The 22,324-nt window shown below is 38.5% G+C and overlaps 7 protein-coding genes, 1 long non-coding RNA gene and 1 pseudogene across 14 annotated transcripts; 6 read left to right on the top strand and 3 right to left on the bottom strand.

The window, feature by feature from the left end:
• Positions 1–80: 80 nt before the first annotated feature.
• LOC104739382 (uncharacterized) lies at positions 81–862 on the bottom strand. Its single transcript, XM_010459716.3, has one exon. The coding sequence runs from the start codon at positions 636–638 to the stop codon at positions 210–212; it is 429 nt and encodes a 142-aa protein (XP_010458018.1). The 5' UTR covers positions 639–862; the 3' UTR covers positions 81–209.
• A 103-nt stretch (positions 863–965) lies between these two features.
• On the top strand, positions 966–2,840 carry LOC104739381 (DNA polymerase II subunit B3-1). The gene is made up of 4 exons (XM_010459715.3): positions 966–1,691; positions 2,129–2,213; positions 2,412–2,453; positions 2,548–2,840. The coding sequence occupies exons 1-4, from the start codon at positions 1,263–1,265 to the stop codon at positions 2,619–2,621; spliced, it is 630 nt and encodes a 209-aa protein (XP_010458017.2). The 5' UTR covers positions 966–1,262; the 3' UTR covers positions 2,622–2,840.
• Positions 2,841–3,013: 173 nt separating this feature from the next.
• Positions 3,014–6,449, top strand: LOC104739377 (uncharacterized). The gene is made up of 7 exons (XM_010459705.3): positions 3,014–3,395; positions 3,633–3,688; positions 3,770–4,647; positions 4,780–4,978; positions 5,233–5,430; positions 5,512–5,885; positions 5,998–6,449. Exons 1-7 carry the CDS (start codon positions 3,199–3,201, stop codon positions 6,136–6,138), a joined length of 2,043 nt encoding a protein of 680 aa, XP_010458007.2. The 5' UTR covers positions 3,014–3,198; the 3' UTR covers positions 6,139–6,449.
• Positions 6,430–8,360, top strand: LOC104739378 (uncharacterized protein At2g39795, mitochondrial). 3 transcript variants are annotated; one of them, XM_010459709.3, is made up of 5 exons: positions 6,446–6,537; positions 6,829–6,997; positions 7,194–7,492; positions 7,647–8,020; positions 8,104–8,360. In XM_010459709.3, exons 3-5 carry the CDS (start codon positions 7,244–7,246, stop codon positions 8,261–8,263), a joined length of 783 nt encoding a protein of 260 aa, XP_010458011.1. In that variant the 5' UTR covers positions 6,446–6,537; positions 6,829–6,997; positions 7,194–7,243; the 3' UTR covers positions 8,264–8,360. The 3 variants fall into 3 exon arrangements, with proteins under 3 accessions (XP_010458010.1, XP_010458011.1, XP_087340344.1); XM_010459708.3 differs by lacking the exon at positions 6,829–6,997 and having other exon boundaries at positions 6,430–6,537; XM_087484218.1 differs by lacking the exon at positions 6,446–6,537 and having other exon boundaries at positions 6,828–6,957.
• On the top strand, positions 6,507–17,863 carry LOC147927793 (elongation factor 1-alpha 1). Of its 2 annotated transcripts, none has more exons than XM_087484217.1 (3): positions 6,507–6,537; positions 16,135–16,616; positions 16,716–17,863. In XM_087484217.1, the coding sequence occupies exons 2-3, from the start codon at positions 16,155–16,157 to the stop codon at positions 17,601–17,603; spliced, it is 1,350 nt and encodes a 449-aa protein (XP_087340343.1). In that variant the 5' UTR covers positions 6,507–6,537; positions 16,135–16,154; the 3' UTR covers positions 17,604–17,863. The 2 variants fall into 2 exon arrangements, with proteins under 2 accessions (XP_087340343.1, XP_010458008.1); XM_010459706.2 differs by lacking the exon at positions 6,507–6,537 and adding an exon at positions 15,239–15,355.
• Positions 8,683–11,310, top strand: LOC104743077 (uncharacterized; annotated as a pseudogene). Its single transcript, XR_015579964.1, has 6 exons — positions 8,683–8,722; positions 8,804–9,680; positions 9,813–9,985; positions 10,192–10,376; positions 10,458–10,831; positions 10,944–11,310. The product of XR_015579964.1 is annotated as an uncharacterized LOC104743077 (transcript).
• On the bottom strand, positions 11,229–14,016 carry LOC104739379 (protein disulfide-isomerase 5-1). Of its 3 annotated transcripts, none has more exons than XM_010459711.3 (6): positions 13,655–14,016; positions 13,169–13,225; positions 12,637–12,808; positions 12,084–12,142; positions 11,823–11,998; positions 11,229–11,689 (listed from the first exon to the last, which is right to left on the bottom strand). In XM_010459711.3, exons 3-6 carry the CDS (start codon positions 12,748–12,750, stop codon positions 11,598–11,600), a joined length of 441 nt encoding a protein of 146 aa, XP_010458013.1. In that variant the 5' UTR covers positions 12,751–12,808; positions 13,169–13,225; positions 13,655–14,016; the 3' UTR covers positions 11,229–11,597. The 3 variants fall into 3 exon arrangements, with proteins under 3 accessions (XP_010458013.1, XP_087340345.1, XP_010458014.1); XM_087484219.1 differs by having other exon boundaries at positions 13,369–13,657; XM_010459712.3 differs by lacking the exon at positions 13,169–13,225 and having other exon boundaries at positions 13,655–13,779.
• Positions 13,863–15,067, top strand: LOC104739380 (mediator of RNA polymerase II transcription subunit 22a). Its single transcript, XM_010459714.3, has 3 exons — positions 13,863–14,040; positions 14,168–14,233; positions 14,640–15,067. Exons 1-3 carry the CDS (start codon positions 13,867–13,869, stop codon positions 14,871–14,873), a joined length of 474 nt encoding a protein of 157 aa, XP_010458016.1. The 5' UTR covers positions 13,863–13,866; the 3' UTR covers positions 14,874–15,067.
• A 3,671-nt stretch (positions 17,864–21,534) lies between the features above and the next one.
• On the bottom strand, positions 21,535–22,046 carry LOC147927792 (uncharacterized). Its single transcript, XR_015579537.1, has 2 exons — positions 21,908–22,046; positions 21,535–21,806 (listed from the first exon to the last, which is right to left on the bottom strand). It is a non-coding gene; the product is annotated as an uncharacterized LOC147927792 (long non-coding RNA).
• Between the last annotated feature and the right edge of the window lie 278 nt (positions 22,047–22,324).

Raw genomic sequence — 22,324 nt, 5'->3', positions numbered from 1 at the left:
TTTGATACTAAAATTCATTGATTCATTTTTTGAAAATGCACATTCAACAAACAAATTACTTAATAAACAAAAGATCCAAATGGAAACCTATAATGATAATTTTTATTTTTTCCACAACCGCTTCATCAAAGGTAAAAAAAACAGAGAAGCCTTTAATTCAAACGTGGTTTAAAGTACACACTGATGGTGAAATATAATACACTAATGGATCAACAACGCCAACTCTTGGAATGGGTAGTAGTCGGAGAAGAAGATCCAACAACTTTATCAACCAGCTTTCTCAATCCCTTCTTCTTCTTCGGTGTTTTCTTCTCAGTCTTCTCGTCTCTCTTCCTCTCCTCTTCAATCTCTTCCTCAAACTGTGAACACAGCTTAAGAACTTGCTCCTCTACATTGTTAAGTCTCTCCAGCAACGTTCCTTTCCGCTCAGTCTCCTCCATGACTTGCTCCATCGAACGGCACTGTACCTTCCCTATGCTTCTTGGTGACGAAAAGTCCACTGACGATGGCTGAGTTCCACTAGATGGAGTTGATGGACTCGAGCTTCTCGGCGAGCTTCCTTTCATCTCCTCTAGCTTCCTCACCATGAAGTCAATACGATCCAATCTTGAAAGGATTGGTTCTTCCACAATAGCCATATTACTAAGTATACTAACAAACAAACGACAACGTGTTCTTTCACAGCTTTGATTGTGTGTGTGTCGGAATAGTTAAAAGAGTAGTAATGTGTCGAAAGCGAAACTCGTTTTCTCTGTTTAATAGAGCAACTGGAGAAACAAGATGTACGCCACATTTATTATTGCAGAGAGAAGTTCATGGAGTCTCACACGTGTTGTCGATAACACGTGGTGGTTCCAGCTCGACGACACCTCTTCTATGCCTCATACGTCCAATATTACCCATTCTTCCTTATCTAATCCCAAAAATCTCTTTAGATTATATGTCGGAAACGGGATAATGTTGTTGGGGGGTTTTTGCATTAAAACCCTTATCTAATCCGGAAAATACATTTTTCTTCTCAATGCTTTTATATTACAAGATGCATTTGACATCGGACATCCATCTAGTAGGTGAGAACGTAATGTTAAACATAATAAAATATTCAAATTACGTTGTCCTCATATGGGCCAGTAGATCATAATAAAATGGGCCTACAAGACTCAAATATATAAGCCCATATAAGAGTCCATCGGTTTATTCAGGCAAAAAGTGTGGAAACCATAGATAGTTACAGACTGGTATAGTTCGGAAAAAAAAAATTAATGGTGTCGTCGAAGAAACCCAAGGAGAAGAAGGCGAAGAGCGATGCCGTCAATAAAACTGGTGGTCGGAGTACACGCAGCTCCGGTTCCATAACGAAGAAGGCATCGAATAAGGTTAACATTGTGAAAAAGGAGCCGGAGATTCACGAGATCTCGGACTCTTCGAGCAGTGATTCTGTGGAAGAAGAAGCAATCAGAAGTGATGCGCCGAAGAAGAAAAGTAATGGCGCCGTGAGCAAAGGACGTAACGGAAAGAGAGGAGGAGCGATTCCGACGAAGACGAGTAAATATCGAGAGGAGGACGACGGAGGTGTGGAAGATGCAAAGATGTTTAGGTTTCCGATGAATCGGATTCGGCGGATCATGAGAAGCGACAATTCTGCTCCTCAAATTATGCAGGATGCTGTATTTCTTGTCAACAAAGCCACGGTATAGTTTGATTCCATACATGTTTTGGTGAATTTGGGAAGTATCAATTGCTAATCAGTGTTAATTGGGCATTATATAATCTTGCAAATTGATGATACAGTAACGTTATTTGCTTCATCTCCATGTGTTTTTTTATTAAGTGAGTTTAGATGGAAACGAAGTTACTACTTTGATTGTCATAGGATTAGCTGGAGAATGAATCCTTGTGGTAGATATTATGGAATCTGGATTGTATAATATAGGTTCTTCATAATTTGATGGTAGCTTAACTGAAGATTGCGTTTTGGCTATCTCGTTATCTTGTGATCAAAACTTGAGAGATGAATGTTTTAATTTTCATTCTCAGCATTGCCTTTCTTCCTTTTTGATTTCATGCTGTGTGTGTTATACAGTTTATTTTGCTTACATTACATTATATCTGGTTTTTGTGATTGAAGGAAATGTTCATTGAGCGGTTTTCGGAAGAAGCATATGAAAGTTCTGTCCAGGACAAAAAGAAATTTATCCATTACAAACACCTCTGTAAGCTCTAATCTCTCATCCCTGTTTGTTTATTATATCTAGAATCTGAACTAATAATGGCTTCTTCTGCACAAGGGGGCCAGTCCAGTCTTAGAAAGAGTTTAGAGATAATGTATTATTAATCCGTTCTTATCAGTTGTGATAATAACATAATAGATGATGAGTATCTTTTTCACTGATTTGTATTTACTCTGGCAGCATCCGTAGTGAGTAACGACGAGAGATACGAGTTCCTTGCGGGTATTTAAAATCCTCCTAAGTACTCGCTCTCGTTTATTGAACTCCTTGTAGTCACACTGTAACTTAATGTAACGTGTAAAAATGTTGAACGCAGATTATGTTCCTGAGAAACTAAAAGCAGATGTCGCCTTGGAGGAATGGGAAAAAGGCATGACAGATGCAGGCTGAAGAATTGAATCCAACCATCGAAATGAATCGTTTGGCTTAAAACTTTGTGTCCTGACCTGTGGTTTATTGGTTCCATCTGCCCCCAATATTCACCTTTTCTTAATAGCCCCTAATGAGATTGCACATATTTGATCTAGAGAATGTATACATTTTTTTTTTTACTTTTATTGGTACAAGTTTTGTAAGAGTTGTCCGAATTATAATATTTTTCCTTTCGTATTATAGTTTGCCACAATTAATTATTCTTACATATCAAAATTGTGTAAATATATTGGCAAAACAAGCCAAATATAAGAAAATCAAGAAAATATTCTTCTATAAACCAATTGAATTAATTATTTTCTACTTTTTTTCACATTTTATTTTTTGAAGTGTTAATCCTGTTTTTAGTTGACGATAATAATTGTTTTATAAAATGGTTAGTTAAAGAAGCAATTTTGTTCTGAGAGTTAATTCAAATAAAGAATTTGGGGGTATTTTCCAGCGACTGAGAGAGCAGCTCTAAGCCGGACGGGCGATCCCTCAAACCCGATTCCCTCCTCTCTTTGGTTTGTTCGAGAAATCGTTTCTTGCCATCATGGATTCTGTTGCGAGGAGGACCACTCAGGGTTCGTCCCCTTCTCCGAAGCCATCCAAGTTCTCTGTGTACCGGAACCCTGCTCTCGCCGCCGCTTCTACCGCCAATAGCCTCCGTCCCTCGAAATCCGTCCTTTTCTTCATTTTCTTGCTCTCCACCGCTTCCGCTTTCTCTCTCATCTCCTCCTTCGTGGCCGGGTACGTGCCAGCTATAGCTTCAGCTTCGTACTGCCTCTTAGTTGTATTGAGTTTTTGTCTAGGTTTTGGAATATTATCTGCTGGTTTAGCTAGAGAGATTTTCCCGACTTGAGTCCTTACTGTGTTTCCTTTTCGTTTGTTTTCTCTATGGAAAAATATGATGATGAAACTCGCTAGTGGAAAGTTCATTTGCATTGTTGACTAAGAGTTTGCTTGTTTATAACACTGTCGCTGCAGGGAGAAATGGTTGACCAATGCTTTAACATTTGGAAAATTATCCCAAGAGGCAGCTTGTGAGTTGCATTTTCTCTTGACAGATTTCCTTTTTTCTCTTATGTGTTTAGTTTCTTAATGTTATCTACCTTATGTTGCAGATGTCACTGTGAAGGCCTGGCAGGGGCTGGTGACTTTGTTTTGTATTGGAGCGGTGTTGGCTTTGTCCAAAGGCATATCTCTGCACAGAGCAAAGTTTTCTCCTCGAGAAGAAACTAAATCTTCCTCTAAAGAAACCAAAGATCACTTTTCTCTATCTAATCGTCAGCTTGAACTTCTTGGGATAAAGAAAAAAGCTGACCAGAGTGTATCAGAATTTCCAAAGAGTCGTCCCGCAGTGAAACCTTCAGAGTCATTGGAGCCGCTTGTACCAATACATCATCAAACTCTGACTGGGTCAGCGCATAAGTCTTCTGGTGGTGGGAACCAGATGAGTCCATTTAGCACTCCCTCCAAGCAAATGGGTTCACCGTCTTTGTATCTCGTCCCTTCTAGCTCACCAGTTTCTTCTAACCGTGCTTCGTCTGGTCAGGATAAAGCTGTTCCTAGTCCTTGGTCTGGTAGACGGAGTTCTGCAAAAGAAATAGCTACAGAGGATCAGCTTGAGCAGCTTTTGGCAGAAATAGATATGAAAATCACTGAGTCCGCTGGGAAGATGCTGACGCCCCCACCAACAGTTGGGAGTTTTGCCATGGCTAGTCCAAGTACAGTTGGTGGTTCAACTGGTGCCTCTGGGACTACTAGGAGTACACCACTAAGACCTGTCAGGATGTCTCCTGGGGCTCAGAAATTTACGACTCCCCCAAAGAAAGGAGAGGGTGATTTCCCCAACCCAATGTCCTTAGAAGCGGCTATCGAAGGTTTTGGGCACCTAGGTGTCTACCCTCAGATAGAAGACTGGCGTGACCGACTAAGGCAATGGTGTTCCTCAGTTTTGCTCAAACCTCTGCTCAACAAGGTTGAAACCAGTCATATACAGGTTTGTATATTCAATTCTTTTCTAAATAAACATTGGTCTGCTGATGAGTGAGTTGATGACCACATTCGAATCAGATGCAGAAGGAGAATTTCATGTTTCTTTATGTTGCCGTAACTTTTGTCATTTGTGCAGGTAATGCAAACAGCATCAAAGCTAGGTCTTAATGTCACAGTAAGTCAAGTTGGAAGTGATTTGCCAACAAATGGAACAGCTACGACAGCTTTACCAGTTGATCGAACAAAGGGATGGCAGCCATCTTACTCTCTTGATGAAGATGCTATTCTTCATCAGTTACGCGCTAACCTTGTACAGGCTATCGATGCTTCCATGCGTAAGTAACTTTCCTACAGCTTCTAGAGTGATGTGGTCCGCAAGTTTGTCCTTGTTAAGTTGAAGTACTGTTCTGTTCTTTTGAAAATAATATTCAACTTAAGATTTGATGTTTCTCAATAAAATTACTGAATTCAGAAATGCTGAAATTGATTGGAGATCTGAGAGAAATAATGATATCATGTCATTTTATGTGTTGTTGCAAAATGTTTGGGTCTACATATGGTTGCTAATTCTTTCTTCTGGCATCTGCAGAAAAGCTGCGTACAGAGACCCAGCAGTTCCAGCAACAACAACAGCAACAGCAAGCAGCACTAATCCCCGTCATGCAGGAATGCGTTGATGCTATAACTGAACATCAGAGGCTTCAGGGCTTAATGAAAGGAGAGTGGGTCAAGGGCCTACTTCCGCGCAGCAGCATTCCAGCAGATTACACAGTGCAAAGAATCCGGGGTATCAAACATTCAAAAGAAATTCCATTTCAAATTTTAGTCAATTTATCGTGACTCTTATATAACTCTTGGCTTTTGGCAGAGCTCGCGGAAGGAACTTGTGTTAAGAACTATGGATACAATGGAAGGGCAGATACTCGTGAGAGAAACAAGAAATGGAGCCTGGATCCCCCAACCGATTCTCATCTGCTTCTGTACTTGTTCTGTGCCTTCTTGGAACATCCAAAATGGATGTTGCATCTGGACCCCAGCTCTTATACCGGGACTCAGGCGAGCAAGAACCCGTTATTCTTAGGGGTTCTTCCCCCAAAAGAGAGATTCCCAGAGAAATACATCGCAGTGGTAGCGGGTGTACCTTCGACGCTCCATCCTGGTGCATGTATTCTTGCTGTTGACAAGCAAAGCCCCCCAACGTTTGCCTTGTACTGGGATAAGAAAGTGCAGTTTACTCTTCAGGTAATGATGAATATAAGTGTATTTTTTTATAACTTGTAAGGAACAGCCTCATATTCAAAACGTGTGAAATGGGTCTTTTGGTTTGTGATGAACTTGTTTGGAAATGGAACAGGGAAGAACAGCGCTATGGGACTCTATGTTACTGATATGCCACAGAATCAAGGTGGGATACGGAGGTGTTGTTCGCGGGATGAGTCTTGGTTCTTCAGCCCTTAACATCCTCCAAGTTGTTGATTCAGAAATTGACGATTAAAGAACCTGGATTTGCTTGTGACAGTGGAGGTGCAATGTTAGGAAACGCCATCTCATTTTGTCATTGTTAGACGGAAGTAGTGAGATTAGTCCTCTTTGGGTAGCCAGCTTATTCTTGTAATAAGTAAATATTGAGGATGCTTTCTTTTAACCACTCGAAAACGTTTAATCAAATTCAAATTAACTTAACTAGGCCGACAAGCAAGGCCCAAGAAAATAGTCGGCGAGACAGGGGGTACAATTGTAATTTGCAAATAATATTGTGTTAAACCCTAATTTATTTTTTCTTTTCGATTCAGCACTAAAAATAAACTCGTATCCCATCTTTTGTTTATTCTGTTACTTTGTTCTTCTTTCAACCTAGCCTCTCTCTACACACTTTTCTGGCGACATCTTTGAGGTAAGCTCTTCTTACGCATCATCGATCTGTGTGTTTTTTCTTCTCCGCTTGTGTTGATCTTTGCTGAAACTGTTTCGATCCCTTATCGTTGTTACACTCCTCTCTCGGTTTGGTTCCTGTTTACATGTATCTATATGCTATAATGTTGTTCGATCGTTTGAACCTGATCTAGGGTTTAGAGCTTAATCGATTGGTAAATTCGACGTTTAATAGTGCAATCGGTTGTAATCTAAGTTGTCTGATCATCGGATCTATCTTGTTCTGAAAATTTGTTTTTGATACTTTTATTAGTAGATTTATGTTGTGATTTGGTAATTCTGGAGAAGGATGCCACAACCCCCAAGTACTCCAAGGCAACGACTGAAAGAATAAAGCAAACTAGGTTTTCATCATTATGAAAACGGTCTTCTAACTTACTGTGTAATCAGATATATCTTAATGGGCCAATCGGCCCATAAAGGTCCATATTTTTAGCGATTTTCTCTGATTTATAATCTAAGTCGCGCTTAAAGAATTATGGAAACGGTTTTCTAATATTTTAATTAGATATATTTTAATGGGCCAATCGGCCTATCAAGGCCGTATTTTTAGCAATTTTCTTAGATTTATTATCCAATTTCCGCTAAATCTGTAATTTGCTCTATTAAACCTTATAGGGAATTAAATACCCTCCGGTTTTTCCAATTTGAGGAGCTCCGACACAAAAATGGCGACTTTTGTACGTCGCGCAGCCTCTCGGTTTGTCGCAAATTATTGCAAAAACCGTTCTTCCGTCACTTCAGTTCTGGACCGGTCCCGTCACTGCAGTCGGAAACATCTGACGCCGTCTTTTTCTCATAATATTCCTTTCACCACATCGACCAGAAACAGAAAGAAAGCTTCTCCAACCGATCCGCTTCTTCGAATCATTGAAACGGAGATTGGTTTTGCCAAGAATGCTGATGATCACCAGCGAGTAAAACCCTAATTTCCCTGTTTCAATATCATTTTCATGTTTTTAGTTCTAAGATCTTTTCGTTTCCTGTTATGATCTTATGAGTTTCGTGAAGCTCTGTTTCAATGGTAGTTGTATATAATCTCTCTTGTTTCTCCTTTTTGTGTGGATGAAGGTTGAAGAAACTCCAAGTGATTTTCCTTTCAAAATGGAAGACAAACCTGGAGGAAAGATTGTGACATTGACTAGAGAATATGAAAGTGAGAGTGTTAAAGTTGAAGTACACATGACCAATCTTGTGACTGGTGACAAAGAAGATGAGGATGATGAAGAAGAGGCAGAGAATGAAGAAGATGAAGATGAGGATAAGCCAGAGAAGCCGAAGCAATCCAATGTGCCTCTCTTAGTAACTCTTTCGAAAAAGACAGGACCAAGTTTGGAATTTAGATGTACTGCTTTTCCAGACAGGATTGCAATCAAGGACATGTGGGTTACATTTCCTTATGATCCTTCCAAGGATGAGTTTGCTTATGAAGGCCCTTCCTTCAGGTAAATTAATTGGAGAAAAAAGTTTTAAAGCTTTGGATGTTACAAGAACCAAAGTCATGGTCTTTGATGGTTTCTTTCTGCAGGGTTTTGGATGAAAAGCTAAGGAAGGCTTTCTATAGGTACATTGAGATTAGAGGGATAAAGCCGAGCATGATTAACTTCTTGCACGAGTACATGATTAACAAAGATAGTCGAGAGCACTTACTGTGGTTTAGAACTCTCAGGAACTTTGTCAAACTTTGAGATACACTTATTTTCAAATGTTCGTTGCCTTCCAAATTTTGTACTTGTAGCACTATTCGGTTCTGTTTGGATCTATTCATATCAAGAGTTACTAAGAGTTACTAAGAGAGGCATATTGGATTGCTTCGGCTTCTCTGGTTTATCCTCATCTTTATCTTCTTCATTCTCTGCCCCTTCGTCATCATCTTATTTGTCACCTGTCACAAGATTGGTCATGTGTGCTTCAACTTTAACACTCTCTCCTTCATATTTTATAGTCTATGTCATGATTTTTCTTCCATTTTGAAAGGAAAACCACTTGGAGTTTCTTCAACCTTCATCCACACAAAAAGGAGAAACAGAGCTTCACGAAACCCATTAGATCATAACAGGAAACAAAAAAAATCTTGGAACTAAAAACATGAAAATGATATTGAAACAGAGGAAGGGGCAGTTTGGAATTATCCCGAGAGGCAGCTTGTGAGTTACATTTTCTCTTGACAGATTTCCTTTTTTCTCTTATGTGTTTAGATTCTTAATATTATCTACCTTATGTTTCAGATGTTACTGTGAAGGCCTGGCAGGGGCTGGTGACTTTGTTTTGTATTGGAGCTGTGTTGGCTTTGTCCAAAGGCATATCTCTGCACAGAGCAAAGTTTTCTCCTCGAGCAGAAACTAAATCTTCCTCTAAAGAAACCAAAGATCACTTTTCTCTATCTAATCGTCAGCTTGAACTTCTTGGGATAAAGAAAAAAGCTGACCAGAGTGTATCAGAATTTCCAAAGAGTCGTCCCGCAGTGAAACCTTCAGAGTCATTGGAGCCGCTTAACCAATACATCATCAAACTCTGACTGGGTCAGCGCATAAGTCTTCTGGTGGTGGGAACCAGATGAGTCCATTTAGCACTCCCTCCAAGCAAATGGGTTCACCGTCTTTGTATCTCGTCCCTTCTAGCTCACCAGTTTCTTCTAACCGTGCTTCGTCTGGTCAGGATAAAGCTGTTCCTAGTCCTTGGTCTGGTAGACGGAGTTCTGCAAAAGAAATAGCTACAGAGGATCAGCTTGAGCAGCTTTTGGCAGAAATAGATATGAAAATCACTGAGTCCGCTGGGAAGATGCTGACGCCCCCACCAACAGTTGGGAGTTTTGCCATGGCTAGTCCAAGTACAGTTGGTGGTTCAACTGGTGCCTCTGGGACTACTAGGAGTACACCACTAAGACCTGTCAGGATGTCTCGTGGGGCTCAGAAATTTACGACTTCCCCAAAGAAAGGAGAGGGCGATTTCCCCAACCCAATGTCCTTAGAAGCGGCTATCGAAGGTTTTGGGCACCTAGGTGTCTACCCTCAGATAGAAGACTGGCGTGACCGACTAAGGCAATGGTGTTCCTCAGTTTTGCTCAAACCTCTGCTCAACAAGGTTGAAACCAGTCATATACAGGTTCGTATATTCAATTCTTTTCTAAATAAACATTGGTCTGCTGATGAGTGAGTTGATGACCACATTCGAATCAGATGCAGAAGGAGAATTTCATGTTTCTTTATGTTGCTGTAACTTTTGTCATTTGTGCAGGTAATGCAAACAGCGTCAAACTTAGGTCTTAATGTCACAGTAAGTCAAGTTGGAAGTGATTTGCCAACAAATGGAACAGCTACGACAGCTTTACCAGTTGATCGAACAAAGAGGTGGCAGCCATCTTACTCTCTCGATGAAGATGCTATTCTTCACTATCGATGCTTCCATGCGTAAGTAACTTTCCTACAGCTTCTAGAGTGATGTGGTCCGCAAGGTTGTCCTTGTTAAGTTGAAGTACTGTTCTGTTCTTTTGAAAATAATATTCAACTTAATATTACTGAATTTAGAATGTTGGAATTGGTTGGATATCTGAGAGAAATAATGATATCATGTCATTTTATGTGTTGTCGCTAATTCTTTCTTCTGGCATCTGCAGAAAAGCTGCGAACAGAGAACCAGCAGTTCCAGCAACAACAACAGCAACAGCAAGCAGCACTTATCCCCGTCATGCAGGTATAAGTGAACATCAAAGGCTTCAGGGCTTAATGAAAGGAGAGTGGGTCAAGGGCCTACTTCCGCGCAGCAGCATTCCAGCAGATTACACAGTGCAAAGAATCCGGGGTATCAAACATTCAAAAGAAATTCCATTTCAATTTTTAGTAAAATTATCGTGACTCTTATATAACTCTTGGCTTATGGCAGAGCTCGCGGAAGGAACTTGTGTAAAGAACTATTAATACAATGGAAGGGCAGATACACGTGAGAGAAACAAGAAATGGAGCCTGGAGCCTCCAACCGATTCTCATCTGCTTCTGTACTTGTTCTGTGCCTTCTTGGAACCTCCAAAATGGATGTTACATCTGGACCCCAGCTCTTATACCGGGACTCAGGCGAGCAAGAACCCGTTATTCTTAGGGGTTCTTCCCCCAAAAGAGAGATTCCCAGAGAAATACATCGCAGTGGTAGCGGGTGTACCTTCGACGCTCCATCCTGGTGCATGTGTTCTTGCTGTTGAAAAGCAAAGCCCCCCAACGTTTGCCTTGTACTGGGATAAGAAAGTGCAGTTTACTCTTCAGGTAATGATGAATATAAGTGTATTTTTTTATAACTTGTAAGGAACAGCCACATATTCAAAACGTGTGAAATGGGTCTTTTGGTTTGTGATGAACTTGTTTGGAAATGGAACAGGGAAGAACAGCACTATGGGACTCTATGTTACTAATATGCCACAGAATCAAGGTGGGAGATACGGAGGTGTTGTTCGCGGGATGAGTCTCGGTTCTTCAGCCCTTAACATCCTCCAAGTTGTTGATTCAGAAATTGAAATTGACAATTAAAGAAAATGGATTTGCTTGGGACAGTGGAGGTGCAATGTTAGGAAACGCCATCTCATTTTGCCATTGACGGAAGTAGTGAGATTAGTTCTCTTTCGGTAGCCAGCTTATTCTTGTGATAAGTAAATATTGAGGATGCTTTCTTTTAACCACTCATTAAATCAGTTGGTGGACAACATACACTGTTCTTACATTCCACTGAATATGAAATTTCGAAGCAAGAACCTTTGTCTGCAGCTGCTGTTAAAACGAACAAACATACAACACAAACTTGTAAAGAATCTCCACTACGTACACGTGTCTTTGCTTGTCTGACTGTAATTAAAATGGAAAAGTTGGAAACTGAAAATTTTAGCAAAACAGTATGGTTTGAAAAACCAACGATATGTTCCTCCATTGTGCTGGACTAGATCAATGGAATACCGAATTTTGAAGCCATGCCTATCTAACTAACAGTAGAAGTCACAACACCATAAGCAAACTGAAAACTCAAGGGAATGTATCAGGTTCACAGTTCCTTGTCTTCAAGCTGTGCTTTTTCTGCTGCCTTTTCCGTTTCCTCTACAACAAACGCCCTGAGCGATTCAACATCTCTTTTACCTGAGTTTATAAATGCATGTATAGAAAAAGAAAGATCAGCATATAGTATCACTCACTATAGGATTACAAAAGGTTAAAATATTCATGTGCTTGTGTGTGCACAACCACGGAACGCATGTAGAAGCAAGTTTACCTTGGTATTTTGTAACTTCCTCTCCATTGTAAAATAGCTTAAATGTTGGATATGAGTGAATCTCAACTTTGGTGCAAACAGATCTGCTAGTACCACAATCTACTTCACCAATCTCAATCTCAGCGTCTCCTTCCATTGCTTTTCCCAATTCTTCCCACAAATTCCCCAATTTCTTGCTGTCATTCAGATCCATTTTCATCAGCAAAGTGATAAACAAGCGAAATTAATTACGTATAATTTTCACGAAACAAGAACACTAACCAGTGCTTACACCAAGGAACACAGAATTTTACAAACCAGGCAGTATCTTTCTCCTTCACCTGAACCAATAAACATGGTGAGAGTAAACATCCCGTTCTGTGTCTTAACTATGACTGTAGATGCTACACCAAGAGATGCAACCATCTGAAGTTGATTTATGTTATTTGACAGGGCTAGCTTTACAAATTGATTTAACTTTTAAAATCCAAAACCATAATGTTAACATAGATAGGGAATTTGCATCTATGAGAATGCTCCATATAGAGAACGTAAAAATAAAAACATCTCTTAAAACATTTGAATCCCTGGTAGCTACTAGACCAGTCAAAGCAAGCTAGTCATTCAAACAAAACTAAACGGAAATGGGAGTCTCAACTGAGATAGATCAGAAATAACCCTTGTGGGCAAAATACAGATGCCGCTAACCTGTTCTCACTATCGGATCATCAAAGGAGCACAGAACACATATTCTAAACCTAACTAGATTCCAGTGAGTTCACACAAATGAAAATAAACTTGGTATATAGCAAAAAGAAGGGCTTCAGATCCTAACCTTGTCAGAAAAAGTTTCTGGGGTCAGTGTAATGACTTCTGCTTTAACTAAGTCAATCGGAATAAAAAGGAGAAGTATAATCAAGGGAGCAACAAGCCGAACACCAAGCGTCATCGTAGCAAACCAATTTTACTAGCTCACCAGTTCCGGAACTTCTCTTCCAATTTCGAAACTGCAAAATAATTGCATTTATTAACCACACTATTTCGAAACATAAGGTCAACTATACATACTTGATGGATAATTCATTCATGAATAAATGACAAAGATTTCTAGAAAACTAGGGTAACATCTGATTTGAGAAACCTATATGTAAGGAGAAAGAAAAAACCAAGAGTAAGCAACAAAAAGTGCCAAAAACTTTTAGGAAACATGCATGATAATTCAAAAGCCTCAAAAACTGCACTTACTAATCATCAGCAATCTTACCCATCTGGTCGAATATAAAGGAATATGCAATCAGAAATTATCATATGATATACGAAACAAAACCAACCCCCGAATAGACATAAAGAATAATATGATTTTGCACCTGATTGATAACAGCAGCAGAATTTAAAAACCGATTCTCAATGAGATAAATTTAGTCCTGAACAGATATAAAGTGTAAATCAGTGGACTTGGAAGCGTTGAAACAACAAAATTACAAAAGGATCAATGTACAATGGCACTAAAAGGGAGCATAAAGAAACACCTATATAGCCACACACACAAAAAAGAATAAGAAACAACCTATCTTTAACCAGATTTTTTGTTATCGCAAACCCAAAGACTGAACCTTTCAAAACCTTAAGGCTTTATTAATCAATTACTAGCAAAAGCAATGTCTCCCAGAACAAAAAAAAAAAAACAACTGAATTCAGTAATTGGATCCGATGATATTCCAAAGAAGCTCAGAAGTAAAAGATCTAAAACTAAAACGAATGAACTGAAGCGAGATTCATTGAACGGGATCACATAAAAAAATTAAGTAGGGAGATGAATCTTAGATGTGCTTGTATGAAATCGAATCGCTTACCTTGTGCAAAACCGAACACGAACAGAGCAGAAGAGACAGAGAGAGAGAGAGGTCAAAGGATGTTTTTTCTTACTTAAGTAAACTATATAAGCCCAATAGTTTAGGCCCAATATACTTATTTCATGTCTGTTTCTTTTGTGGGGTAAAAGAGTCCTCCTCCATAGCTATCTTCTTAAACATTCTGCGTTTATCTGCAAAGACCGGCGCCGATAATGAATAAAGGCGGTGGTTCTGGTGGCGGAATGGCCGGATCCGGTGGAGGAAGTGGACCGACGGCAGCTGCTGCGGCTGCGGCATTACAGAAGCAAAAGGCCTTGTTACAGAGAGTAGAATCTGACATCACATCTGTTGTCGATAACTTCACGCAAATCGTTAATGTCGCAAGGGTGGGTATAAAACTGGTTTCTTTCGGGTAATCTCTTGGGGAGTGAATAGATCTCTCGCTTTAAGATTTACTGTTTACTGAGGTGAGACCACATTCTTTGGTTTGGTTTTTTTTTTTTTTTGGGGTAGGTGAGTGATCCGCCGATGAAGAACTCGCAGGAATCATTCATGATGGAGATGCGAGCTTCTAGAATGGTAACAGTTGACTACTTTAATCCATCTGATTCGAAAAATGATTTCTTTATAGCAATCCAAAAGGTTTTGAAACTCACAAGTAGCCAACTGTTTTAAATCTCTCTGTTACGTTTTTCGAATGGTTTGTTTTGGTAGCGCCTCATGTTGGGTTCAAAAGTTTGTTTCACTGAAACATTCACTCATGATTCTCTAAAGTATAAGTTAACTTTGTTCAAAAAGTTTACTTTGTTAACTTATGTGATCTATTTTAGGCATATATATGCATCAGTGTTTCATCTCATGAGGAACATTCACTAATGAGTCTCTCAAATACCAGTTTTGTTTAATAAGTTGTTTCAACTTGGTGGTTTATTTTACTAGCTTATTCTTGTTGTTAACTGAGTTACTCTCAACACAATGGTGGCAGGTTCAAGCAGCTGATTCTATTTTGAAACTAGTGTCGGAACTGAAGCAAACCGCTATATTTTCTGGATTTGCATCACTAAACGATCATGTAGAACAAAGAATTGCAGAGTTTGATCAAGAGGCCGAGAATACAAATCGATTGTTGGCTAGAATAGCCGATGATGCATCCGCCAGTCTTAAAGAGCTGGAGTCACACTATTACTCTTCTGCTCAGAGATTGGATATAGACATCTGATATTTAAAATAGCCAGCAGCAGTCTGTCTAGACCAGTAAACATATAAAACAATTGGTTCATAAAACAGAGAGGAAACTGTATTAGTAGAAGAAAGCCATTAAAAGGATATGCAGTTTGAAGCCATGCTTTCATCGACTCTATAATCTTGTTATGACTGTTGTATGTATAATCTACGGTTCTCAGTTCTCACCAATTTGTTAGTGATTTTTGTTTTGTGAAATTTAATCAAAATAAAGAGTTTAGTCAAATTCAAATTAACTTTAACTAGGCCGACAAGCCAGGCCCAAGAAGGAAAAAAATAGTCGGCTAGACAGGGGGTATAATTGTAATTTGCAAATAATAATATGTTAAACCCTAACTTATTTTTTTTTCGACTCAGCACTATAAATAAACTCGTATCCCCTTCTTTTGTTTATTCATTATTACTTTGTTCTTCGTTCACCCTAGCCTCTCTATACACTTTTTTGGCGAAATCTTTGAGGTAAGCGTTTTCGTACGCATCATCGATCTGTGTGTTTTTTCTTCTCCGCTTGTGTTGATCTTTGCTGAAACTGTTTCGATCCCTTATCGTTGATTCCCTCCTCTCTCGGTTTGATTCTTGTTTACATGTATCTATATGCTTCGATGTTGTTCGATCGTTTGAATATCTGATCTAGGGTTTAGAGCTTAATTGATTGGTGAATTCTAGGTTTAATAGTGAAAACGATTGTAATATAAGTTGTCGATCATTGGATCTATCTTGTTCTGAAAATTTTGTTTTTGATGCTTTTGTGAGTTGATTTGTATTGTGATTTGGTGATTCTGGAGAAGCATAACATATCCATTGTTTCCATCTTCTTGGTATCAAGTCGTTGAAACTCTCGGATTGTTTGCTAATGAACTCCTTGAATAGCTTATTTTAGCTCGCTTAGCTCAGTGGTTAGAGCACCACAATTTTTTTGTGGTAGAAATCGGTTCGACTCCGATAGCAGCTTTTTACAACAATTTTTTGAGAAAGATGATTTTTGCTTAAATTAAATGAGTATTGATTATATATGTATACTGTGTTGATTGACTTAGCTCAGCGGTCAGAGCACCACATCTTTTTTTTGTGTGAATTTAAGCTCGCTTAGCTCAGCGGTCAGAGCACCACATCTTTTTTTTGTGGTAGAGATCGGTTCGACTCCGATAGCAGCTTCTTACTGTGATTGTTGAATTTCATATTGATTGTATATGTCTACTGTGTTGATTGACTCAATAATATGATTGATCTTTCTGCAGATTGTTTTTGACGAGCAGCCATGGGTAAAGAGAAGTTTCACATCAACATTGTGGTCATTGGCCACGTCGATTCTGGTAAATCCACCACTACTGGTCACTTGATCTACAAGTTGGGTGGTATTGACAAGCGTGTCATTGAGAGGTTCGAGAAGGAGGCTGCTGAGATGAACAAGCGTTCCTTCAAGTACGCATGGGTCTTGGACAAACTTAAGGCCGAGAGGGAGCGTGGTATCACCATCGACATTGCCCTTTGGAAGTTTGAGACCACCAAGTACTACTGCACGGTCATTGATGCTCCTGGACACCGTGATTTCATCAAGAACATGATTACTGGTACCTCCCAGGCTGATTGTGCTGTCCTTATTATTGACTCCACCACTGGAGGTTTTGAGGCTGGTATCTCCAAGGATGGTCAGACCCGTGAGCACGCTCTCCTTGCTTTCACCCTTGGTGTCAAGCAGATGATCTGCTGTTGTAACAAGGTAATCTAATCTTCTTTTATATCCTCTAGTGTGAGATAATTGCTTGTTTCTCTGGTTGTGTTCTGTCTCACTAACTTGGTTTCTTCATGTTGTTTGTAGATGGATGCCACAACCCCCAAGTACTCCAAGGCTAGGTACGATGAAATCATCAAGGAGGTGTCTTCCTACTTGAAGAAGGTTGGGTACAACCCTGACAAAATCCCGTTTGTGCCCATCTCTGGATTCGAGGGTGACAACATGATTGAGAGGTCCACCAACCTTGACTGGTACAAGGGACCAACTCTCCTTGAGGCTCTTGACCAGATCAACGAGCCCAAGAGGCCATCAGACAAGCCCCTTCGTCTCCCACTTCAGGATGTCTACAAGATTGGTGGTATTGGAACGGTGCCAGTGGGACGTGTTGAGACTGGTTTGATCAAGCCCGGTATGGTTGTGACCTTTGCCCCCACAGGGTTGACCACTGAGGTCAAGTCTGTTGAGATGCACCACGAGTCTCTTCTTGAGGCGCTTCCCGGTGACAATGTTGGGTTCAATGTTAAGAATGTTGCTGTGAAGGATCTTAAGAGAGGGTATGTGGCCTCCAACTCCAAGGATGACCCTGCCAAGGGAGCAGCCAACTTCACCTCCCAGGTTATCATCATGAACCACCCTGGACAGATTGGTAACGGTTACGCCCCAGTCCTTGATTGCCACACCTCTCACATCGCTGTCAAGTTCTCTGAGATCTTGACCAAGATTGACAGGCGTTCTGGTAAGGAGATTGAGAAGGAGCCCAAGTTTTTGAAGAATGGTGATGCAGGTATGGTGAAGATGACTCCTACCAAGCCCATGGTCGTTGAGACTTTCTCCGAGTACCCACCTTTGGGACGTTTTGCTGTGAGGGACATGAGGCAGACTGTTGCAGTGGGTGTTATCAAGAGTGTTGACAAGAAGGACCCAACTGGAGCCAAGGTTACCAAGGCTGCAGTCAAGAAGGGTGCGAAGTGAACTCCCATAATCAAAACTCTATCCGCAGATGAATCAAAAAATGTTGTTAGTTTGTTTACTCTAGTTTGCTATTTGGTCGCTTGTTTGTGTTACAGCTTCGTTACTTCTCCGTCAGAGCGTTGTTCCCGGAACTGGGTTCTTGATCGGAGGTGGCGGAGCTATATAGCACCCGAGCTTTTTGTTTTTTTGCCTTTAAATTGTGGTCTGATTTTGAACCTTTTTTGGAGATTATGTTATATTGTGATATTCCTGCTGTCTAATCTTAGTCTAATATTTTCCGTATTGCCTTTATCGGTTAATTTGGACATCTTCATAGCACATGACAAGAAACATTACTTCATAAATGTAAGAATGGAGAGAGTATAGTGCTACAAGGATGAGATTTGAATGCTCATTTGAGCTGTGATCCAATCGTAATTGAAGTGCATAAAAAGAAAGGAAAAACTAAATTTGTAATTGTTTATAGTCAAACAGTTCATGGTTGATCTGAGTGATCATCAAGCCATGATCACAACACTCCTAATATGATCTCAGTGATGCCATGATCACAATCCCAATCTGATCAAGTCCGGTCAATCCATGATCACAATCCCAATCTGTTCAAGTCCGGTCAATTCATGATCAAACCCAGTGAATCACTATTAGTCAAGGTATGTAAAACCTTGAATCCGGCCTACACAGTCATCACCTAAGTAAGAAACTTGATTTTTTCTCCTGTAGTGCCCACAATGTATGGCTAGTTTCCATCTACAAATCAGCCAAGAGGGAACCATTAATGTCAACGATCGAGTTTGTTTCTTTTTACTGAGTTTCAAGTTCAACAACTTCACTTCAAATACAAAGTTCAGTGTAAATATAGATAAGTCTACTTTTTCGTTTTTCATCAATATAATTCATTTTTGCTGAAAAAAAAAAAGTATAGATAAATTTCTACAGTAAAAGTTTATCTATTTGAATTCGTTTTTTATTATAATTTCACTAAACTGAAAAAGAAAAATAATTGAATTAACCAACTAGACGCGGAAAAGTATCTTATTATTAAAGCACAAAATGGATAAATACAATATTCAGAATATGATACCAAAGAAAAATAATAAATGGAAATGTAGTATGCGTTCGGCTTAAATTGAATAACACAAATAATCTATTCTGAGATTATGGGCTATGGAATGGGCTCTATACAAATATATTTTTGGGTCTAACTTAATTTATAGAGCCCACGTTAATATTAAAAAATCTACACGCATCAGAATAGACTATGAAATGGATATAAAACCCACCCACCAAAAGCACTGTTTTCAACCCACCCACCCACCAAAAGCAAGAAGTCAATCAGCAATTGTAACTTTGGATCGATGTTCGAGCTTTATAAATTTGGTAACTCGATCACTGATTAGGTTTAGATCCGTTCCAAAATTAAAAACATATTTCAAACTTTGTTAAGAATATTGTTTTCTCATTCATTAACAAAATATGATTACAAAACCTTATATAGACACTTATCTTCAAATGATGTAACTGTATTTATAAGAATATATGGCAAGACTATATAATTTGATAATTATAAATTTTAAAAAATTAAAAAAATTAGAAGATACGCCAAATTCACGACATGGGCTGATGGTATTTAGAAATACAATTGTGTATAACTACTTGGTTAAGTTTAAGTTTAATAATGTGAAAATGACAATTATTCCTGTAGCAAAACTCTCCCTTCTCTCACCAAAGTTTTCTTCTTAAATCTAGTTTTTTTTTTGTTTTTTTTTTTTTTTTTTTTTTTTTTTTTTTCCATTTTTGGCCCATATTTTCATCGTGGGTATAGATTTCAAACTGCTACAAGAGTGAGGTAAACTTTCTTCTCTGACGTCTCTGTTATCAGAGCGATGAGGTTTTTTCCGGCAGGCGTTGCTGTTGTGGTCCTTTCCTGATGGACGAAAAGCTTCGGTTCTAGTTCATTCTAATTTGAAGATGCAGTGAAGTTTTTCACGGCTCAACTTTGGAGGCTGCGGTAGCGGCAGAAGACGCTTGCGGAATGGTGGATTTTCCAGTAAATGTTCTGGTGGTTAACGGTAGATCCTTTTCAGGATCTTAGATGGCTAATAGGAGTTTTAGCGATTGAGAGATTGTTGAGCCTCTACCTCATTCTATTCATCGTGTTTTGTTTCCGTTGGACCATATCTGAAGTTTGCTTTACCTTAAAAAAGCTTTCCGGTTCATGGCTTTGGAGAGCAAGAGCTTGGATCTGAGTATGTCATTTTGCTTGGAAAAGGATTCAACATTCAATGAGTGGCGGAAGTTCATCTATTTCGAAAGATCTGTGGCAGGTTAGACTTGTCGTTGGTGATGGTATCTGAATACTCTATTCAAAGAATCGATGTAGTCACAAATTTGTGGGCCTTGTATTTGCTGGAGCTAGTAGTTCTGACTCTCTGCCTCCGCTTAACAGCCCGACTTCAATCTTGCTTTTTGTTTCTGTTTGCCAAAAAATTTGGTTTTCCATTTTGTAACTATTAATGATTTATTTTCCAGACCTGAAGCCCATTAAGGAATGAAGACCCATTAATAAAATCGTATTTTTTAAATAATACATAAAAGTTAAAGGGATGAAAACCCATTAATAAAATCACATTTTTTAAATAATACATAAAAGTTTAATTTTAATGAAAAAATCCACTATATTATTCAATTTGTGTATAATTATTAGGTAGAGTTGTTATATACTTATATTGTAATCAGACCTGGCTCTATACATGTGCTGGGGTGCAAATATACATGGTCCATTTAATATTTGGAATTTTTTCCTTTGATTTTAGGGTCCAATTTTTTTTTTTTTTTTTTAGCCTGAGTAATAGGGTCCAAAAAATTTTTTTAGCTCAGGGTCCAAAAAATAATTGAGTCGGGCTTGTAATCCTTTAAATTTTAACGAAGAATCCATCATATCGTTCACTAAATAAAGCAAAATTGGTTAGTGTAATGGATTATTAATTTACTAGTATTTGTCCCGTGCATAAGCACGAAATTATTATTTGTGATCAAATAATATATAACTACTTATTAATTTGTAAGAAATTAATATATTATTTTAATTATGAGATGGACCTCAACAATAGACAACCTAATAGAGTTTTAGGCATGTATGTGATTTTGGCAAACATTAAGCATTTAAAAGTAGGAAGTTCAATTTGATCCTGGAAATTTAGACATGACAATGATGACAGAGTTGTATTAACATTAGAAAAACAAAAAATATATTGTATATGATAAAAGATAACAATAAACACACTTGAATATTCCTCAGGCACTCCTTTAACAGGAAACATCGTAAAAAATTATAGTTAGATAAATGTGCAGAAATAGCAATCATCAAATTAGCAAATCTGTAGGTGCCATGAATTTACATGAGTACAAAAAAAAAAAAAAAAAACATAGAGGTGAAGGTAGTACTCGTTACTGGTAACCAGTGTATGAGTCATTGAGCCTGTTTGTTAAGTTGCCGCAACAACCACATCCTGCGACTAAAAAACTAAAGGTTGTCGAAGTTTAAATCCTTGAAATGAGTCGTCGCTTCTATTAAAACAAGTCGCAGTGGCAGTTTTAACTATCGCTTGTTTTTCATGGCGACACATGATACACGGGCAATCTCTGTAAAAGTAGCCGCAACGGCAGTTTTCACATTTATTTGGCCATATTAACATTTAAATTTTGGCCGCCGGAAGGAGACGAAGCGGCAACGTAACAAACATGCTAAGTGTTATCTACTTTTCTGGAATATCTCTTTAATAAATAAAAAAATTGTTTTTTTATCTCAGTTCCTCTCCTCATCAACAATTAGGATCTTCCAACTAAATATATAAAAATCATAATTAATATAAGTTTTTTTTTTTTTGCTAAACTGTAAATATCATATAAATGAACAATCAGGTTTTACAATACGTATAAAACCTAACCTTTTTGAAATCATTGGCAAAAAAGATAAAAACAAGGATACAAAAAATAAACTGGGCTAAGATATTGATGGTTTAATGCAGCCACAACTCCATTAATTTTCTAAATTTTCTCCTCCGTTGTCTTGTAGTAATGATGTTTTTAACATCTCGGTCGATGAGCTTGAAGATTGCTTGAGCGTGGCGTGACACTTGATTGTTCAGGACGTTGTTCCTTTGCTTCCAGAGATGATAGAGAATGACTTGGACCACTACCTTCCTAAGAGTCGACGGCGCAATGCGAGAGCGTGATTTATAACTTGTAATTAATATAAGTTGAAGAGAAAATCTATGAACATAAACAAAAACTTAAACATTTACCTGCCTGTAACTTGTAACGATAGTTTAGTTGAGCAACCATCAAAAAAAATAATGGAGAGGAGAGGATTACATAGGAGATGTAATGTAGATGTGCAACAAAAAAAATAATGAAAAAGGGAAGATTACAGATAAAAAGACTGAAATAAGATTTAAATAGAAGATGAAGTGGTTGTAAAACTACGTGGAGATGTTAGTGGGAGAAAAATCAGCTGTTTATTTTTTTTTTGCCTTTTTTTCCTTTTATGCTCGGCGTTTTTTTTTTTTTCAGTTGTGTGCTAAATTATTAATTTTTTTTTTAATTAGAAAAGAAAACTAAAATTTGATGTGACAAGATTTAATTGGCCTAGTGACTTGTGATTTATAGTATAAAGGATTTTATCATGTAGCCAAATTGATTGAGGTAATACATTATTTATT

Source organism: Camelina sativa, chromosome 14 (genome assembly GCF_030686135.1).
Source record: "Camelina sativa cultivar CO46 ecotype springtype chromosome 14, ASM3068613v1".
NCBI lineage: Eukaryota > Viridiplantae > Streptophyta > Magnoliopsida > Brassicales > Brassicaceae > Camelina > Camelina sativa.
This window is presented reverse-complemented; position numbering and strand designations above follow the sequence as displayed.

Bases quoted from the DNA above. Each gene is read 5' to 3' on its own strand.
- LOC104739382 (XM_010459716.3), bottom strand. From the start codon at position 638: ATGGCTATTGTGGAAGAACCAATCCTTTCAAGATTGGATCGTATTGAC.
- LOC104739381 (XM_010459715.3), top strand. From the start codon at position 1,263: ATGGTGTCGTCGAAGAAACCCAAGGAGAAGAAGGCGAAGAGCGATGCC. The intron at 1,692-2,128 runs GTATAGTTTGAT...TTGTGATTGAAG, and splicing joins TTCTTGTCAACAAAGCCACG to GAAATGTTCATTGAGCGGTT. The intron at 2,214-2,411 runs GTAAGCTCTAAT...TTACTCTGGCAG, and splicing joins TATCCATTACAAACACCTCT to CATCCGTAGTGAGTAACGAC.
- LOC104739377 (XM_010459705.3), top strand. From the start codon at position 3,199: ATGGATTCTGTTGCGAGGAGGACCACTCAGGGTTCGTCCCCTTCTCCG. The intron at 3,689-3,769 runs GTGAGTTGCATT...CTTATGTTGCAG, and splicing joins ATTATCCCAAGAGGCAGCTT to ATGTCACTGTGAAGGCCTGG. The intron at 5,431-5,511 runs GTATCAAACATT...GGCTTTTGGCAG, and splicing joins CACAGTGCAAAGAATCCGGG to AGCTCGCGGAAGGAACTTGT.
- LOC104739378 (XM_010459708.3), top strand. From the start codon at position 7,244: ATGGCGACTTTTGTACGTCGCGCAGCCTCTCGGTTTGTCGCAAATTAT. The intron at 7,493-7,646 runs GTAAAACCCTAA...GTGTGGATGAAG, and splicing joins ATGCTGATGATCACCAGCGA to GTTGAAGAAACTCCAAGTGA. The intron at 8,021-8,103 runs GTAAATTAATTG...TTCTTTCTGCAG, and splicing joins TATGAAGGCCCTTCCTTCAG to GGTTTTGGATGAAAAGCTAA.
- LOC104739379 (XM_010459711.3), bottom strand. From the start codon at position 12,750: ATGACGCTTGGTGTTCGGCTTGTTGCTCCCTTGATTATACTTCTCCTT. The intron at 12,143-12,636 runs GTTAGGATCTGA...TTATTGGTTCAG, and splicing joins CAGAAACTTTTTCTGACAAG to GTGAAGGAGAAAGATACTGC. The intron at 11,999-12,083 runs GTTAGTGTTCTT...TCTGAATGACAG, and splicing joins GTTCCTTGGTGTAAGCACTG to CAAGAAATTGGGGAATTTGT.
- LOC104739380 (XM_010459714.3), top strand. From the start codon at position 13,867: ATGAATAAAGGCGGTGGTTCTGGTGGCGGAATGGCCGGATCCGGTGGA. The intron at 14,041-14,167 runs GTGGGTATAAAA...TTTTTGGGGTAG, and splicing joins AAATCGTTAATGTCGCAAGG to GTGAGTGATCCGCCGATGAA. The intron at 14,234-14,639 runs GTAACAGTTGAC...CAATGGTGGCAG, and splicing joins AGATGCGAGCTTCTAGAATG to GTTCAAGCAGCTGATTCTAT.
- LOC147927793 (XM_087484217.1), top strand. From the start codon at position 16,155: ATGGGTAAAGAGAAGTTTCACATCAACATTGTGGTCATTGGCCACGTC. The intron at 16,617-16,715 runs GTAATCTAATCT...TGTTGTTTGTAG, and splicing joins TGATCTGCTGTTGTAACAAG to ATGGATGCCACAACCCCCAA.